The sequence below is a fragment of the Polypterus senegalus genome, chromosome 16, assembly GCF_016835505.1.
Source record: "Polypterus senegalus isolate Bchr_013 chromosome 16, ASM1683550v1, whole genome shotgun sequence".
Taxonomy (NCBI): domain Eukaryota; kingdom Metazoa; phylum Chordata; class Cladistia; order Polypteriformes; family Polypteridae; genus Polypterus; species Polypterus senegalus.
Window position 1 is genome coordinate 51690879 of NC_053169.1, and position 16612 is coordinate 51707490.

The 16612-nt window shown below is 37.5% G+C and overlaps 1 protein-coding gene and 1 long non-coding RNA gene across 3 annotated transcripts in view; one reads left to right on the plus strand and one right to left on the minus strand.

Moving 5' to 3' along the window:
* LOC120516523 (interferon-induced, double-stranded RNA-activated protein kinase-like) overlaps positions 1-11710 on the plus strand; it is a 60713-nt gene extending 49003 nt beyond the window's left edge. The window contains exons 18-21 of one of the 2 annotated variants that reach the window (XM_039738255.1): positions 6116-6259; positions 8543-8644; positions 10218-10280; positions 10369-11710. In XM_039738255.1, the coding sequence (XP_039594189.1) occupies positions 6116-6259; positions 8543-8644; positions 10218-10280; positions 10369-10488 (429 nt within the window). In that variant the 3' untranslated portion in view covers positions 10489-11710. Of the gene's footprint in view, positions 1-2647; positions 2825-6115; positions 6260-8542; positions 8645-10217; positions 10281-10368 lie in introns of those variants that run through there. The other variant, XR_005630856.1, reaches the window with a different exon arrangement.
* LOC120516526 lies at positions 7413-15640 on the minus strand. The gene is made up of 3 exons (XR_005630858.1): positions 15515-15640; positions 12527-12633; positions 7413-7760 (listed from the first exon to the last, which is right to left on the minus strand). It is a non-coding gene; the product is annotated as an uncharacterized LOC120516526 (long non-coding RNA).
* Between the last annotated feature and the right edge of the window lie 972 nt (positions 15641-16612).

Sequence of the window (16612 nt, forward strand, 5' to 3'; positions counted from 1 at the left end):
ATTTTAATATGGAACAAACACAGTGCTATCAGTCAATCCAAAATGTTAATAAACCTGAAACCTGAATGTTTCACAACGGAAATGTGAGTGTGAACATCATCAGGGGAATACATATTATTAGGCAACTATTAGTGTGCAGATTTATTATGCAACTAAAGGAAAAATGTAAATTTTCCCATCTCACTTGTTTATTTTCATCTGTTATAGTGAGAATAATAAACAAACACCTCAAAATTTACAAATAAACATCTCTGACATTTCAAAAAATCAATCAATCAATCAATGACCAATATAGCCACCCTTCTTTCCAATAACAGTCATAAGCCTTTCCATTCATGGAGTCTGTCAGTTTCTTGATCTGTTGACGATCAGCTTTTTGTGGAGCAGTGACTACAGCCTCCCAGACACTCTTCAGAGAGGTGTATTGTTTTTCTCCCCCGTAAATCTAGCGTTTAAGAAGTGCCCACAAGTTCTCGATAGGGTTTAGGTCAGATGAGGAAGGGGGGCCATGTCATTATTCCTTCATCTTTAAGGCCTTTACTGGCTGGCCACGCAGTGGAGAACTTCGATGCAAGTGATGGAGCATTGGCCTGCATAAAAATCATGGTCTTTTTCCTGTATCACTGTTTGAAGAAAGTGTCTTGAAAAACTGGCAGTAGGTTTGGGAGTTGATTTTGAGTTCATCTTCAATGCAAGAAGGTCCAACTAGCTCATCTTTAAAAATACCAGCTCATACCAGTACCCCACCTCCACGTTGGAGTGGAGCTCTGTGCCCATTACTGATCCACAGGTCCATCCATCTGGTCCATCAAGAGTCACTCTCATCTCATCGGTCCATAAAATCTTTGAAAAAAATCTGTCTTCAGATATTTCTTGGCCCAGTTTTGACGTTTCAACTTATGTTTCTTGTTCAGTGGTGGTTGGGTTTCAGCCCTCCTTACCTTGGCCATGTCTTAGAGCACTGAACACCTTGTACTTCTGGGCACTCCAGGTAGGTTGCAGCTCTGGAATATGAAAGTACTGGAGGATAATGGGTTCCTGGTAGCTTCACGTTTGATTCTTCTCAAATCTTTGGCAGCTAATTTGCGTCTTTTGTTCTCAACACGTTTCTTGCGACCCTGTTGACTATTTGCAACAAAATGTTTGATGGTTCTGTGATCACACACCAATATCTTAGCAATTCCAAAAGTGCTGCATCCCTCTGAAAGACTTTTTACAATTTTTGACTTTTCAGAGTCAGTTAAATCTCTTTTTTGGCCCATTTTGCCTGAGGAAAACTAGCTGCCTAATAATTCTGCACACCTTGATATAGGGTCTTGATCTCCTTAGGCCACACCCTCCCTCATTACACAAATACACATCACCTGACGTGCTTAAATCCAATAAGCATTCAAGTTAATACAGCTTGGAGTTGGAATATACGCATTAAAAATGATGATATGGTCAAAATACTCACTTGCCTAATAATTGTGCACACAGTGTAGATTCTATAATCATAATTTATTCAAAAATAATAATATTCTCGCAGTAAGGAGACCTGGGTTCGCTTTCTGGGTCCTCCCTGTGTGGAGTTTGCATGTTCTCCCCGTGTCTGTGTGGGTTTCCTCCGGGTGCTCCGGTTTCCTCCCACAGTCCAAAGACATGCAGGTTAGGTGCGTTGGCGATCCTAAATTGTCCCTAGTGTGTGTTTGGTGTGTAGGTGTGTGTGCGTGCCTGCGGTGGGCTGGTGCCCTGCCTGGGGTTTATTTCCTGCCTTGCGGCCTATGTTGGCTGGGATTGGCTCCAGCAGACCCCGGTGACCCTGTGTTAGGATATAGCAGGTTGGATAATGGATGGATGGAATAATATTCATATACTTAAGAGAAGGTTACAACCTAAGTATTCAGATGACTACAAAAATTTGACAGTTAGGTGACTGGAACTGTAAATGACAAAAATCTCACTTTAAATGTTACAAAAAATATTTAATGGCCTTACAGCCTTATTCCTGAGTTATCCCTATATGCAGAATGTGAAAATTAAAGACACAGTATACTGTTCAAAGGAGTGTGGAGATTATTAATGCATAATGTAATTTATTTACTCATCTTCATTTAAGGATTGTAGAAAAAAAGATTATATAAATAAAATACACTATTTTTCAGGAGCTTATGGACACCTGGAAATCACACCTATATGAGATTTTTGGTCATCTCATTAGAAAACCATGGACATTACTATGGAGTTGCCCTTAAAAACCAAACCCAACTCCATTTGTCAGACCAGGTTCACAAAGACATAGTCTGACGAGTTTAGTGTGGTGAACTCCAAAGTGGCCTAAACAGAGCCTGACCTCAATCCTACTGAACACCAGATCTTCTAGTCCAACATTAGTATTTGAACCCACAAATTCTCTTTTGGCTGAATGGGCACACAGACAAAATCTAAAATCTGGTGGAAAGCCTTCGCAGAAGAGTGGAGGATGTTAAGGAGGGTGGCAAGTCGATATTAATGCCCATGGCTTTGGAATGGGATGTTCATCAAGCTCATATAGGTGTGATAACCAGAAGTCTGCAACTTTTTGGACATAATATCTGCCTTGCAATTATTGCTTAACCATTTGTACCAATTAGACCCAATCATTCTCCAACATGATCTTTTCTTGAAGGGTCAACAATAGAGAAAAGCAGTGGAGGAGTGTCCATATTTCCCATTAAACAAACCTAGCTTTTATGCCATCAACCCAGACTGAAGAAGCAGAGGTGCTGGTGAATCTTCTTCACATTAGCAGAAATGTATTGTGCCAATTTCAGTTCATCAGAACTTTCGGCTCACCCTAACATAAGTAAGGCACTCTAATATAAATAACACAATAACAGTCTTACAGCCACCTAATCCAATTCAGGGTCACAGGTCCTGGAGTTTATGCTGGTAGCATGGGTGCAAGGCAAGAACCGACCCTGTACTGGGCACAACTTATGCACATACTCACATTTGGCCAATTTGGACTCACTAATTACCCAACACTTACATGTGGTAGTAAAACCGGTGAACTCAGATAAAACAAAAAATCAAATTGACACAGGGAGGACATGCAGACTCCATTGGGGCAATGATCAGAAGATGGATTTGAAACTAAGGGATCAGATCTGTGAGGCAACTGTACCATTATGCTGCCCATTTAATAAGCAAATCTTCCTACAAATATTAGGATGATCTTAAGATAAAAGAAAAAATATTAATTTTAAGTGCAGGAAAAATCAATAAGGCCTTTTTCTTTTTATGATTGATACTTGGATGAGAACCGATCCCTGAAATCTCCAGGGGCCTCATGTATAAATGGTGCATACGCACAAAAATGTTGCATACTCATGTTTCCATATTCAAATCGAGATGTATGAAACCTAAACTTGGCGTAAAGTCATACACATTTTCACGGTAACTCAAACCCTGGCATATACGCAAGTTCTCCACTCGGTTTTGCAAACTCGTGGCACTCAGCGTCAAAGCAGTGCTTTTGTTCCAGTGTGGTTTCCCTTTCTTTTTTAGATCCACATCCCTGACATGGCTTTATCATATACACTGAAATTAACTGCATATTGTTTATTAGTTTAATGCATCTGACTGTAATTAACCTGTAACAATATAATGGTCCATGGAATGGCCAAACTATTCCAAATACCATAGCTGCTTTAGTGTTGTTCTTTTTCTTCTTCTTTCAGCTGCTCCCGTTAGGGGTTGCCACAGCAGATCATTTTTTTCCCATATTACTCTCACTGCAGCATGGAGTACTTATATCACTGTATCTGAGTATGAAATTACAGCTCTACAGCAGCTGATCAGAAAGAGAACTATCGGTGTACAGTATCAAGCACATGTCACCTCACCCATGCTGCCTATTTGAACTGCTCCCATACGTAAAACGCTTCAGAGCCTTTCCTGTACTGACCTCGCGGTTCAGAAACAGTTTCATCCCAAGAAATATAAACGCAATCAATCAGTCAATCAAGTGCTCCTTGTAGAACTGTTTGTACTTATAAGTACAATTACCTCACTGTAAACTTGCGATAGTTATAATATTGCACAACCTGAGCAACGTTATGACGATATCATTTTTAAGATGAAATGCAGCAAAATATGTTTATTCCATTATACAGATAAAATGTTAACATCATTTAAATAATCTATATTGTTAATAATTAAACATGTGAGGACACGGTGGCGCAGCGCTAGCGACGATCTGGTGCCCCATTCAGGGATTGCTCCTGCCTTGCACTGTATTCTTGCTGGGGCTAGCATGATATTGGAAGGATAAATGGATAGAATAATTAAACATGTACTACGAAGATATTTCAATGTTCCTTAAATGTTTTGAAGAATTGGCGATCTAAGCTTACAGATGGCTTAACATCTATTACAGAGATGATTGTGTGGAAATTGGGTACTTGGAGAAAAAAAAAGGAAAGACAGGAATTGGGGGTTAATATGTTTGAAAGAGACAGTACTGCTGCAATAAATTATTTTATCGAAGGTCGCACATGGCACAGCAAGCATCTTACGGGAGGCAGGAACAATCTATGGATGGGGCGCCAGCTCGTCACAATCACTGCACCACTGTGCTCCCATGTTTAATACATGCTTTAATTCCTAGTATCATGAAAATTATATGAAGTATACATCTCAGTATTTAAATTATTCAGACAGCTGTAATATCACAAATTTTATGTATTCTTTGTCCTGTCAGAGGAAGAGAAAGCCCGTTTAAGAACCACTTAGTGATTCACACACATAGAAGAACATATACAAAACAAAGCATTTAATGTGCCACTTTAGTTACAATGGTATTTGAGAAACTAGTAAATTAAAAAAATTTAAGATGAAGTTTATGATGTTGTACTTTAATTACAAAATCAACTACGTGATTAAAGTGGAAATTTCGAGATTAAAGTTGACATTTCGAGCTTTTTCCCCACTGTGTCCCTATTTATTTTCTTTTCTCTGTACCCTAATCAGCTTTCATATGACACTCAGATGGTGGGCTACGACTTGCCTTTTCACAGCGACTTTGATATCTGACAACTTCTTTTTTATTTCGGGCACTGTGCGACTTTGTGAACTTGAGCTTTCGAGTTTCACCAACATTCTGTGTCACTCGATCAACTTCCTTTTGTTGTTTATCCCACTGTTTAAACCAACAAATAGTACATTTTTCCTTGCCTCCACTTGGTATTCACTGAAATTCTTCTATTTTCCCCCGTGCTTTTGCCATTGCCTTTTCACAGAATGCTGCACTTAAGGGCTATTTATATTGATTTGCATATTCAAAGAGGTGTAATTTTGGGAGGAGTTGCGGAGTGGCAGTAGGCACGTGCATGTGCGTTACTTTTCATGATGGCCGGGATTTATGTAGCGGAAGAACGCGGAAGTTGGCGAACGCAGAGATTATTGCATCTGAATTTTTTTGTGCATACGCACATTTCCTCTTTTGTCTGTATGGCATGTTTTAGTGTATTCTATGCACAGCGTGATGCATGAGGCCCCAGGTGGCTCAGTTTTACTCCTCACTAGGGTCCTTATACATAATGCAGTGTGTAGAATGCGTATGCCAGGGATTGAGTTGGTGTCAAAATGTGCGTGGCTTTACGCCAAGTTTAGTATTTATACATTGCGATGTAAGCATGGAAACAGGAGTACGCAACATTTTTGTCCATACGCACCGTTTATACATGAGGCCCCAGGACACTGAGTGTGGGCAGTCTGCATGTTCACTATGTGTCTGCAAGATTTCAGCCCAAAACCTTAACACACATGTATTAGATTATTATATGACTAATATTTTAGAGGGTCTTAAGGTAAATGTGCTCTGTAATGGAGAGCAGTCAAATCCAGAGGAAGTACCTACTTCTGCTTCTGACCCTGCAATTGGATTAAGAAGCTTTGAAAATGGATGTATGGAACTTTAGTTTGTATATTTTATACTGAACTGTGATTGTGTCCACTGTGTAAAATTCAGTCCAATGAAAAATTAATTTGAACTGTTTAAAAAACAGCACACAAAAGTTTGAACTTTCCACCTAGTGTCACTAGGGGCAGTTAAACATTGTTAATTTATTCATATATGCATTTGTTTTTTTAGCCAAAAAACATATTTCTAGATAAAGATGAGACTGCAAAAATTGGAGATTTCGGTTTAGCCACCTCAAAAAGTGATGAAAATGATGACTCTTTACTCCAAAGGACAACAGGAACAGGAACACCGATATACATGAGTCCTGAACAGGTAAAACTGAATGCTTATTTAAGTAGTGTTACTGCTTTGATATGTTTGAACAAAAAGTGCCTTGATGTCAGGCATCAAGGAAGTGACCGTTTTGTCATTTATAAAATACATTCTCAGCAAAATCAATTAACATATGCTTTGTTCTGGTAGTCAGGCAACACATTCACAGTTAATTATTTTATAAAGTGTAGTTTATGCAGTATTTTATTTGATATGTTAACATTTTGAGTTTACTGTTGATGGTTTGCACTGCATGAAAGCTTTATGTGATAGCTTTCAAACATTGCATACGTTAGCTAAATGTAGGCTTTAGCGTATATTGTTTAGCCAACTTTTTAAAATTCAGTTTGTCATGGCAGATAAAGTGTCTTGGATCTCAGCTAAAAAAGGCTTTCTGAGTGAAGCAGGCATCTTCTCATATTTATGTGGTCACTTTCAGAGGACTCTTAGTCTCCTTTCACAATGCAAGACATTCTGCCAGAGCAACAATCAAGTCTCAAATAGCTTTGGTATGGGGACGTGTGTACTGGTGTTCTCTAAAGAGATGGCATGCTGTTTAGCAAGTACCTTGCATCTGTTATTGTTGTTTCTGACTCACATTGAGACCATGAACAGATACACTGTACATGCATGTTATCTTTCATCCATGAATCATCAATCATTCTAATCAAGTCCCCCATCCTGAGGATTGAAGCCTATGTTTCAAACATCAGGTGGTAAGGCAGGAACAAAAATTGGATGGAATGCCAATCCAGTTAAGATCATATTGACACCAAACACAACCACACCCACTCCTACAAGCATAATAAAATCTGTTTATACGTGGACACATGAAACATGTTATATCTGCTTTTCATCCAGAAGAGAAAAACCAAGCAAATGACACCTTTTATTGGCTAACTAAAAAGATTACAATATGCAAGCTTTCGAGGCACCTCAGACCCCTTCTTCAGGCAAGATGTAACCTGAAGAAGGGGCCTGAGTGGCCCCGAAAGCTTGCATATTGTAATCTTTTTAATTAGCCAGTAAAAAGTGTCATTTTGCTTGGCTTTTCTCTACATTCATAATGGCTAACACGGTACAACACCCTAGTATCCAGAAGAGATAAATACTAGAGGTGATGATCAAAACGTTTTAAATTTTCACCTATTAACAGAGACACCAGTGAAACCATAAAGATTTTAATTTTCAACTTAATCCCCAATGAGCACTAGTACACTTTTTGCAATATTCACAATGGTTTTCTATGCTACTCAAATAAAATGATTTGTTTTAAAATGCTTGATTATCTTCACCTCTCTAGGTGACTTGACATCTTCATTGGTAAAGTGCATCCCACAGAGATAGACCTTCAGGTGTCAGTTACACACGGCCATATTTGGAGAACCTGCTGGGGGTAGTATTTCACTGAATCTGCAGCTTGCCTTTGCAGCCCATGAAGGTGAAACAGAATGTGGTGCTGGCCAATGGCTTTCCTCACAAACCTTAGTAGACTTGACTACTGCAAATGACAAAGCAAATCAGCATTATATTGGCATATTCTGTGGGCATTTTGATGCATATAATCCATATGGACTACACCCTCGGCATCATAAAGAAATCTGTACACAATTTTGCCAACACTGGCTTAGATCTGAAATTTTTTACCATTGGAAAATAACCATGCCTCAACTGTTGTTTGGATTCTGGTTCATAGTAACAAACCCCTATTTAATCATCTATTACAGATAGATAGATAGATAGATAGATAGATAGATAGATAGTGTAAGGCACTATATAATAGATATACTTTTTGTCCCAAAGTAAACCTTCATAAACCTCTGATTAATAATTTGTAAGCTACCAGTTTATAATGGCCATCAATTTTATTTTTTCTCTTATAACAGAGAAACGCTCTGTGTGACTACAATTACAAATTTGTTTACTGTTTCAATTTTACTACTATCACACTAATGTTTACAGGCTAGGTACAGAATTATAAATACATTGTAATTAAAATTACACAAAGAGTATGTCAAGTACATAATAAGAAATAATTGTACTGTTTTAAAGTTAAAGTTCTAAAAATGTACTAAATTCATAACAGCCCTTACAACAGATCACCTAGAGATACTGCCGAGTGTAATGTCATCAGTGGGTTAGTAAGCAGCACCTTTTGAAGCATCCATTTGGATTAAACAGAGCTGCCTTCTAAACAGCAGCTGTAAGGGGATTGTATTGTACAGAGGGATCTCACTTCCTCTCACTATAATAATGAACACTTCACTTTGTGTATTTCAATAGATGAATCAGCAGAATTATGAAAATGAAGTGGACATTTATGCCCTAGGACTCATTTTCTTTGAGATGCTTTGGCCGACTTCAACTAAAGCAGAAAGAAGTAAAGTATGTTTTGTGCAGCTCTTATGTCATTTATTCTTTACTACTTAACTGTTCTGCCATAATAGTTCCCCAGCCTTACTGACTTTAGTAACAACTTCATTTAGTACTGGTAACTAGTTGCTGAGGACCAAGTATTAAAATTTGCATTAACATGTGTTTTTTTTAATATTAGCATCTTACACACCATTAAGATAACTCTCTTAGAATACAGATTAACTGTATGTAGTAAAGTCCCTATATTATAAGTACTTTGTGGTTTACAGAAGTGATAATTTTCATATTGTGTTACTTTCAGGCTTATGACAGGGTTATTGTGAATAGTACAGGTGACAGATTTCATGGCTGAAAAACATCATTGTATGTGCTGCACTGAGGGTCAAATAACTATATTTTGTAACCCTGAGCTTACTTTCTAGATGCACATTAATGAGCTGGGAATGTGACCTTGTTCAAAAATGACAATACATGGGTAAAACAGCAATTAGGTGCAGACTTCTTTTAACATTTAATTAGTTGCCTATTCTATCATACTAGAGCTCTAAGAAAGGCAGCAACAAAGAACAATTATACTGTGCCTCTGTGATAAACTGGTTTCACTCAGGGTTGGTTCTTGCTTTACACCTAATGTTGCCAGGATGAGCTCTGGCCCACCACTTTTTTAAACACTGTTAAGAATGTTATTTTATACCTGTGATAATCACTTTGCAACTGCACTTGTGAATAAAACATACACAATCATCTTCCTGTTCTTCTCTGATGTGTGTTTAGCTTGACTTTTTAGCTGGATAACTACTAAGAATCCTACTGGGAAGTGCAGCATGTCTTCTTACAGAAAAAAGATGTGGAAGTAATAACACAAATACATAAGGAATACTTACTGTATATGCTCCAGAGTGACAATAAGATCATTTGGGGGCTGGCAAATGTACAGAAGAACATATCTAGACCATAAAGAGGCAGTACAGACAGTCTACTGTTAATTTTTTGTCAGCATGCAGTATGGCAGACACCCTTAAATAAATAGATGGTCATGGATGCAGGCATACATGGTGCAGTTATATCAGAGAGATCTCTGTTGGGATAACCCATGACTTTCAAATGGTATTCCTGATCTCTGAGGTGATGCAGAGGACTTTCTAGACAAAAGCCCTGGATGGAGTTTAAAGGCCACTCCTTGCCAATGACCCATTGAATGTGGAGTTGGGAAGTGAATTGTGTCAAACACTCATGCAGGAAGGTAATAGGGAATAGACAGAATGGGCTGTGACTGGAGGAGTGTCAAGTGGTGTTTGGGCTTCTTATTTTAGATGTTAGTATAGGAGCAGATTCAGTAAATCCTGTCAGCAACCAGAGTGAGTACACCCATGTTCATTAAAGTAGTGAAGGTATATTTTCTATTCTGGTTTTATTTGAAACAAAGTGTTCTTCACCTGCCGACCTTCACTGTTGCATTTTTGGTATATCTTGACTCTTTAGTAGTTTATTTTTTTCCAAGTTTAAATGGCCTCCCATCAGAGTGTTGACAGTGGTCCCTGCTCTTTACACAATTACTAAGCATATTCCTATTCTGTTCCAGATTTGGCCTGAAGTAAGAAAAGGAACGTTTCCTGAACAGTTTTATAAGAAGAACATACAAGAAGTAAGTACCTTTTTTATTTTACCTATTCTTAATAAGCAACATTCACAAGTAAAACAACATTTTAACACTAATTTTAATATTTATTCAGAGTGTGCTAATTAGAACAATGCTGTCTGAAGACCCAAAAATGAGGCCAACAGCTGACTTTGTTGCTGAAAGAGTGGAAGAGATAATCTCAAATCATGGTCGGATTTCAAAAACTATATAGGAAATCTATGTTTTCTTTATGCTGCAGGGCCAGCTACTACCAACAGTGGAAAACTGGATCTTCTGTTTTATATGAACGGTTTAACTTTTCTGTAAAAAATTTTACATGTTTTTTTCTATTTTTATTGAGCAAATTATTTTTATTGACTATAAATCAATAGTTTATGTTTATTATTTGCTCCATTTTATCAACAATATCCTTAACAGAAAACAATTTTCATCATTCCTTAGTTTGTGCTCCTCTGGTTATGCAGAAACCAATGCATCAAACCATCTTCCAAACCTACAGTACTTATCCAGAGCAGGAGCTCAGGAAAGCTGACACAAATCCCATCAAGCACTGGGCATAAAGCAGGAATAATCCCTGGATAGGGTATCCGCTCATCACATTGTGAACACACCAATTTAGTATTGCCAATCCACATAACCTGCATGTGTTTGAATGGTGGGAGGAACCTGGACCATCTGCAGGAAACTCATGCAGACATGGCAAGAACATGCAAACTCCATGCAGGGAGCACCCAGGACTTGAACCCCAGTGTTCTTGTTGCAAGGCACTATTATTTTACACCTTACGCAGAACCCAATATAACTAGTTACTTGTAGTCTAGGAGTCCAAATGGAGTAAAATTTGTCACTTCTTAATTATTCTGTGTTGACTTGAAGTGACTTTTGAATGCCAAAATGCATATGGAGTAATAAACGTGGCACTATTTGTCAATAGACTGCTTCTGAAAACAAATATTTTAAGAGCAGATTACTTACAGTTATCAAATAGAAACTGTTATACATTTTACTTTGGCTGCAATTAAAAACCAGTACTAGAAAAGTACCGAAAAACAAAATTTAAAATGGTACGGTATTAGCATTTTGGTGCTTTTGGTACCAGGAGTAAACGTCAGCTTTCCTGTCAATAAGACCAAAGATTTTTTTTTATGTTGCATTATTTGTATTCTTTAGTATATTATTTATTCTAATATATACTGACATTTATCTTTGAATTATCTGTATCTTTTAATGCAGAAATTTAGCAACATACAGTAAATGCTTGTTGTGTGTTTTTTTTTTTTTGTCCAAGGGATAAGTGTCTCCTGCATATCACTAAAAGAAAGGTGGACAGTGCAATACCACTAGCATATACGGTCTTGTTATTCTGATATTGTTCCATATGCTTAACTCATGTACTGTATTTGCACAATAAGTAATAAAAATCAGGCATTCTTAAGATTTTGTTTCCCTGTTTGTGATTCATCTCATAATGTTCTATCTCCATTTGTCATGATCTTTCTGGTGTTGAAAGTCACCCACATTCCCCTGAACAAAGATCAGTACAGATTAGCTGGTTCAGGCTGACTGATATGGTGTTTGGCTTCTCTTAAACAGACATCTATATATCCATATGAATCTCTGGACCCTACTCCTAAAAGAGTTACATACTGTTGTGAAATAAATAGCTTTGATATATAGAAAAAAGGTTTGGTGCAGCCAACAGTATACTAGAGCCCTGGCTGCAAAAGGCAAAATAGATTGCACAGATGTGTACAAAATTGAGTCCAACATAGAACTGAGGAAACATAGGAAGTGGTCTGGGTTTTAAGGCAGGGAACCGGAAGTGATGTCCGAGTGGTCCGAACCGGAAGTGACGTCATCATGCCTAGACCTGGAAGTGACGTCTTTGTGGCCAGACCCAGAAGTGGCATCATTGTGGCCGGAATCAGGCAGAATTTCCCGTGTTTGGTTACAAGAATAACAGAGAAAGAGTTAGTACACCCTGCCACCCCCTTGCTCTCAGCCCAGACCCATCAGGTCGGGTGTACCAGGCCGAGAGGTTGTGACTGTGGGAAAGGGCATCGACATTGGCTTGCAGGACACCCTGGCAATAAAGGATCAAAAACTTGTACTGCTGTAGGTCTAAAAGCCACCTTTTGACTCGCGGGTTTGACTCCCTGTGCAAGGCCATTCACTGTAAAGGAGCATGGTTTGTCACCAGGGTGAACTCACGACCCAAAAGGTAGTATCCCAGCTCCACGGCTGCATACCTGGTCTCCCAGTCCAGCAGTTTCCGACTCAGGAACATGACAGGATGTTCAACTCCGTTGATCCTTCAGCTCGGCATGGCTCCAAGACCTATGTCTGAAGCGTCCGTCTGGAAGATTTTCATCAAAGAAAAGAAAAGAAAAATTGGGAGCTTTCAAAACTGTTTCATCATCTCATACCACATGATTTGGTTTCCCCTCCTTGTGAGATTTCATGTACCACATTTAGATGGATGGCCAGTTAATGTGAAAATAATTTTCATAACATAGATAATGCCACATACTAGGGACTCATTCCCTATCCATATTGTATACTGACTCATTTCAGCTTGTTAATATATCCACACATTCAGCCGGGACGCCCAGGAGGACCGGAGGAGGGCTTGTACCTCCTCTAGACCGCGAGGGGGCGTCCGCCCTCGTTATGTTGGGGGCCACGGGTAAAGGGCTTAGAAGCCCAGCCCTGTAGGGACCTGTGGCTACCGCCAGGCGGCACCCCGGTGCCTGAATATCCCTGGAGCCCAGCACTTCCGCCACACCAGGAAGTGCTGGGGGAAAGACGACAGGGGACACCCGGACGGCTTCCGGGTGCGCAGCCGGCACTTCTGCCACACTGGGGCGTGGCTACGGAAGAGTGCCGGGAAGCAGCTGGAGCCCATCTGGGTTCCTATTTAAGGGGCCGCCTCCCTTCAGTCAATGGCGGAGGTCGGGTGGAAGAGAGACGGAGCTGGAGAGAGGACTGGAGGCGGCCAGGAGAGAGGCATTGTAATTGTGTGGCCTGGACATTTGGGGAAACGGTGCAAGAGGCACTGGGGAGTGCACGTGACTACCTGTAAATAATTGTAAATAAACAGTGTGTGGTGGAGCCAACAATGTCGTCTGTGTGTGTCGGGGTTCAAGTCCACAGTATGTTATATGAAAATTTTAATTTTTCCTGCTGAAATCTATGAAATCTAAAAATGCAGCTGGTCGTTAGGTTACCAGAAATGATACAGGCACTGTGGTGTAGTGGTAGAGGCATTAGGTTTTAAACTCCAAGGTTGTTGGTTTAGTTCTTTCCTCTGCCTTGCTGCATAATCTGGACCATGTCACATAAACTTAGTATGCTGCTGTTATTAAAACTGGTTTGAGAATTTTATATTATGCCTTTTAATTTTTGACCTACAATAGCTCAGCTTCCATTAAAAAATATTAACTGCTTACACAGTAAATACTTTCATATTATTATGGAAGCAAAAATAATGCATCATAGCCTGCAAATTTGTAGCAACAATTAAAAAAGGGTCACACAAAACCTTTTACCAGATCTAATATGTATATGTAGAGAAATTACATTTGGTTGTTAGGTATCAAACAAATATGAAAAATATAGTTTGTTAACAGTTTACAAAATACTGCCTGTACCATATGTATTCAATATAATCATCACTGTATATCCATACAGTAAAGCAATCATAAGCTGGCCTGTTTAATAAGTTAACTGAAGGCTATCTCAGGCCTATTGTTGAGTTCTATTTGGTACATATATTTACAAACCCATCCCCACTAATCCTAATCAAACTGTTTAGAATACATGCACTACACCTGTGTAAGTGTATCTGTATAAAAAAACAATACGTAACAAATACTACTACTCTGAAAAAGTTGTTACTGTAAAAGGCAATGCAGAAAATGAAGTTTGATATCTATGAAAAATATAGGCTTCAATAAAGAGGCTGGTCTTGATGATTAGAAATTAACATTGGTTTTGATTCTAGAGCAAAACATTACACTGAAATCTGAGCCAAGTGTATTCCATGCAAAGATGGTAATATGCATATAGCATTATATTATTCCTGGTATGTCACATTCTGTTCTACAAGGTATTGAAAGAAAATTATAATAAAGTAATATTGTTACAGTATGTGTCAATATTTCTCCATTGTTAAAGATAATGCAAGGGCAATTACTTATAAAACATCCACATTTCCAGGCTCAAAAATAACGTTTTGGACAAAGACAATCATTTCAAATAAAAACTATTAAAAAGTTACATTTTGATAATGCACATGACAATTAGAGGAACTCTGTGCTAGGACAAAGACAAAACAATAAGACAATATACAGACATACAAAATTGCATGCAACAATAATACTACTACTACTAATAATAAACTTAAAAATTGCACCAATCATTTTTTTTAATATGGTTCTAGCCCAGTCACTGTTAGTCTGAAGTATGCATTTTCTCTGTGTCTGCATGGCTCTTCTCAGTTTAGTCTTGTCTCTTCTGACCGTCTTAAGGTGTACAGTACATATTACATTAACCAATATCCTATACAAAAGGTTCATTAATATTATTAAATATTTTTCCATTCCCAATGTAAAACATATTCAGATAATCAATCCATCCTTTTGCTAAAACCACGGTTTTCAGAGAAAACAGTTGTGATTATATAAATACTGTACATATTGTTTACATTACTAAACTCTAGTATGAGGATTAATCAGACAGCACGGTCGCCAGTGTTTTTGCCTCTCAAGATTACAACCCTGATCTAAAGCATGGCCTAGTCACTGTCTTTGTGGAATTTGCACATTCTCCTTGCGTCTATGTTTCTATGTCTATGTGTAAGTGTGTGTGTGTTTGTGGTGCAATATATGGGGCCCTGCCCAAGGCTGGTTTCTGCCTTGCAATGCCCTTCGTATTGGCTTCAGTGCACTGAAGTCCACTACTAATCACATTTAGACAGGCGGATGGATTAAGAGTTATCCATGGTACACTTGATACACAGCAGCAGCATTTAATAAAGAATACAATCTGTTATTCATCCATTATTGAAACTACTTAATACAGCTGAAGGGCTTCAATTAACACTTGGTACAAAACTGGAACCAATGCCCTTCGTAAAATGGACAACTTTAACAAATCCTCCTGAGGATCGGAAAAAGATAAAATAATCTATTCATAAAGTATTCTTAATAGAATTCAATACATTCTATAATGCTTACTTATAATAACTGTATGTTCCCACTGGATGCTTGCAAGTTCTCAGTTTGACATTCTATATTCTTAAGCTCATTTTGTTCTATTTGTTTCCATCACTGTAAGAAATGTTCCTCTTCTTCATGCTTTACTTTGACTGACAAACAACAAAACAAGAATAAGGTGTGACATGAAAACAAGATAAAAAGCTAATGATTAAACAATGTTTAAGAAAAAGGTGAATTGACTGTTTTACCTTTGACAGCAGATAAGAAAATAAAAAGATAAAAGGTTTTCCTAATATAATTCCTAGGTCAACAATAAGAATATTGTCTTGCACTGAGTAAAAAAATAACTAAATGAATAAAATGACTTACAGTGGTCATAAAATACCTAAAAAGTATTACTCTTTTAAAGTTTAAAACACTGCAAACAAAAAAAGCAATGTATTCTGTAATAAAAAACTCAAGTTGTGAATGAATGATTAGGAATTGCAAAATATTTTTGATTGTTGTACTTTCTGTCAAGAAGGAACACTTTAAAAGCATTATACTGTATGTATATATATATATATATATATATATATATATATATATATATATATATATATATTATTTTTTTTTTAACTTTGGTTACATAAAACAAAACAAAAAATAGCATTTGCTAAAGCTCAACATCACATTTAACCTACAGCACTATAATATGAAAAAATATACTGTACACGGATTTTTCAAGTTTTATGTGTCATTTTTTATTTCATAGAAATTATAGATTTGATATGCCTCCAAGCAGTCTTTTATATATATATAAAACAATTTACAAAATTCATTTTATAGCTGCTATGATATTTACTTTAAACAAGTCTCCATTATTTAAATATACTATTGAAAAATTTGCACTTTTTAAACAGGAAATTCAATTAAATCCTTCTACTCTATTCATCACGTTTTATTTCTACTCTGTTTCTGTAAATCTACCATTATAAAACCATGCTAAACAGAAAAGAAAGAACTGTATATTAAAAAGTTCAATATCATGCTGAAAGAATAATAATAAATGCATTAGTAATCTAACATAAGATCCAATTCAGGGTTATTGCCTATCTTAGCAATACAAGAAACCAT